We start from the raw sequence: 3123 nt of genomic DNA on the forward strand, positions 1-3123 counted from the left end.
AGAGAAATCTGAGGTGAGACCCTATCTACTAGATACCATTTTAGATAGTCTGTAATATTTTCTGATCTAACAACTTTCTCAAATCGTTAGGTAGTGGTGACATTGACGCCACGAGAGGACGAACTGTAGTACATTCCTGAGCAGGTATCGCAATGGACCTCTTTTTATATTATGTTTTATTTAACCTGGTAATGTTTACAAATTTTGTGTGTTGTATCCCTTATTTGTATATTAGGAAGCCGAGGAAGAAGGAATCATTGGGCAGGGAGAACCATTAGGGCAGTCACCTACTGTCCCAGCATTGATCGGCACACCTGCGTTTGAAGGAAGGGATACTGTAGTTGACGAGGGTGGTCAGGAGGGTGCTGAGGAGGCCAGTGAGGATAGGAGGATAAAAAGAGAGTGGGAGAAGATAGGAGAGGCATGGGACAATATAAAAAAAAAGAGGGGACAGAATGAAGAGGAGAAGGAGAGGTTAAGAAGAGTCAGGGTGGAGATGGAGGCGGAGAAAGAGAATTTACGAATACAGATTGCGGCTGAGAGGGAAATTATACAGAAGGAGTGGGAAGCGATGAGAAGACAGGAGGGAGACAAAGCTGAAATGGAGAAGGAAGAATTGAGAAAATATGGGGAAAAAAGAAGAGAGGAGGAAGATATGGAGGTCATAAATGTGATGAGTCAGGCTGAAGATGTTGGCTTCGTAAATGAAGCAGTTGTAACAGGAGCGTCAGATGTTGTTAACATTCTCGATAGCCCTGAGGGTAAAGCGAAGAGGAAGAGGACGGAAAAATTAGGGAGCATTGAGAGGAGAGTGAAAAATCAGAGAAGGGATAGGAAAGCAAGCTACGCCAAGAGTAGCCCCTATACAGTACCCCCAGTGACAAAGAAAAAAAGTGAGAGGGCAACGAAGAAAGTAACACGGAGGCGAACTGATCTCATTGAGAAGTTGAAAAAACAAGACCAAAGGCAAGTACACTTGTTTTCAATTAACCATTATTCAAAGTTAGATACTTGCTTCCTCTAACCTTTGTATATTTTTGCAGTCGTATTCTCATGACCGTTGACGGGGTAAAAGTCTTGGCCGAGGATCTCGAAACGTTGTGGAACCTTAAAGGAGTCCTCAGTGGCCAAGTAAGTGTCATTTTTTAAATTAAGTGTTGTCTTCAATACCCATTGTTGAGGTAATTAAGAAATTTTTTTGAGTTGTAGGTGTTGGATGTATATGGGAAGTATTTGTGCGCCTCCAGGAATGCCTTGACTGGACGGATTGTATATATTCCTTCGTCAGTACATGTAAGAGGCTTTTTTGTAGCTATACATGTTACTTTACAACTTATCCATGATTTAGTGTTCCCACAAAATTCATTTCATTGTACAGGGATATAAGACTTCAGGGCGTGATTTAATGGATGACAAACATAAGTTGGAGTCCGATCGGTTGGCGAACGAGCTATTGCATCGTACAGTTGACCATATCCCGTCAGAAGATATTGGGATGATTTTAATCCCATGCTGTCAAGACTTTCATTGGGCTCTTGTGCTTGTTGATATGGTGAATAAAAAGATGGTCGAGTTCAACTCAATGGAAGGGGACTCATTTCAGGAGCGAGCATCTCCCACTGTAAGTAAATTAACATCTTCCGTAACATTTAAAGTTACTTCCATATGTATGACACTCAATATTCCTTCGTTGTCTTAAATTCAGGTAGCATTAATGAAGGAATATTTGAAGGGCCGGGGTTGCAACATCGATGACTTTCCATATTCACAGATGGATGGCTTCCGAAAGCAGAACAATGGGTGGGTTCAAACTTAAAACTTTTGAATTTTTGTTAGTATTCCTATCTCATTCGTAGTTAGCTTAAAAGTAACTCTATTCAATGCATGCTTTTATACAGGGTTGATTGCGGCGCTTTTGTCCTAAAAGCGATTGAGCATCTCTACCATGGTCAACCACTGAACTTTGGGCCGACAGACATTCCTGAATTTCGGCTACAACTCTGTGAGAGATTTTTACGAGGAGAGTTTGGGGACTGCACACTTATATAGGAACACCTTCTAATGTTGATGGATGTTTATTTTTTCTGATGATCAAACTTTATTTTTTAATGGAGATTGGCAGGGGATTTGTTAAATGGCAAGGGAAGTTGGCAGGGGGTCTGTGTTTTTCTTTGTGAATGGGTGGAGAGGTTGTAAATTGAAATAGGTTTAATGGAAGTGTGTTTGTGTTTGTGAATAGGTGGAGAACTTGGTTGGTGAAACAGGGAATTGTGAACTTGTTTATGAATGTGGATAAGTTGTAAATGTAAGCAGGTTTTATGGAAGTGTATTTGTGTTTGTGTTTCAATTTCAATGTTGGAACTTGTAAATTTAAACAGGTTTTAGACATGTGTGTTTTTGTTTCTGAATGAGTAGGGAAGTTATAAATTAAAACATAATATGATGTGTGTTTGTGTTTGTGAACAGAATATTAAGTGTGTTTGTGTTTTTGTTTATACAGGTTTTAGACATTTTCAATTCCAGCAGCTTTACTCGGCTGGAAAAATGGTTGCTGACCCATTTTCTAGGTTGGTAACCCACATTCCAAGGTTAATAACCCAAATTTTTCTGGGTTGGTAACCTTAAGTTCCAAGTCCAGCAGCTTCACTCGGCTGGAAAAAGGTTGGTGACCCAGTTTCTGGGTTGATAACCCACATTCGAAGGTTGATAACCCAAAAAAAGGGAGGTTGGTAACCTTAAGTTCCAAGTCCAGCAGCTTCACTCGGCTGGAAAAAGGTTAATAACCCACATTCCAAGGTTGATAACCCACATTCGAAGGTTGATAACCCAAAAAAAGGGAGGTTGGTAACCTTAAGAACCAAGTCCAACAGCTTCAGTCTGCTGGAAAAAAGGTTGGTGACCCATTTTCTGGGTTGATAACCCACATTCGAAGGTTGATAACCCAAAAAAAGGGAGGTTGGTAACCTTCAGCTCCAAGTCCAGCAGCTTCAGTCTGCTGGAAAAAAGGTTGGTCACCCTCTTTCTGGGTTGATAACCCACATTCGAAGGTTGATAACCCAAAAATAGGGAGGTTGGTAACCTTCAATTCCAAGTCCAGCAGCTTCAGTCTGCTGGAAAAAAGGT

General features: G+C 40.7%; 1 protein-coding gene across 1 annotated transcript; it reads left to right on the forward strand.

The window, feature by feature from the left end:
* The first annotated feature begins 496 nt into the window (after positions 1–496).
* LOC143875930 (uncharacterized) lies at positions 497–2318 on the forward strand. The gene is made up of 6 exons (XM_077377512.1): positions 497–966; positions 1044–1131; positions 1210–1293; positions 1379–1621; positions 1706–1800; positions 1899–2318. Exons 1-6 carry the CDS (start codon positions 497–499, stop codon positions 2047–2049), a joined length of 1131 nt encoding a protein of 376 aa, XP_077233627.1. The 3' UTR covers positions 2050–2318.
* The last annotated feature ends 805 nt before the right edge of the window (positions 2319–3123 follow it).

This window comes from Tasmannia lanceolata, unplaced genomic scaffold (genome assembly GCF_043159265.1).
Source record: "Tasmannia lanceolata isolate RefF3 unplaced genomic scaffold, GAP_Taslan_0.1 ptg000004l, whole genome shotgun sequence".
NCBI classification, from domain to species: Eukaryota; Viridiplantae; Streptophyta; class Magnoliopsida; order Canellales; family Winteraceae; genus Tasmannia; species Tasmannia lanceolata.

What these genes read in the sequence shown, in the direction of transcription:
- LOC143875930 (XM_077377512.1), top strand. Translation starts at nt 497, where the DNA reads ATGGAGGCGGAGAAAGAGAATTTACGAATACAGATTGCGGCTGAGAGG. An exon ending in ATATTCCTTCGTCAGTACAT is followed by an intron (nt 1,294 to 1,378) that starts GTAAGAGGCTTT and finishes TTCATTGTACAG; the next exon opens with GGATATAAGACTTCAGGGCG. An exon ending in AGGAGCGAGCATCTCCCACT is followed by an intron (nt 1,622 to 1,705) that starts GTAAGTAAATTA and finishes TCTTAAATTCAG; the next exon opens with GTAGCATTAATGAAGGAATA.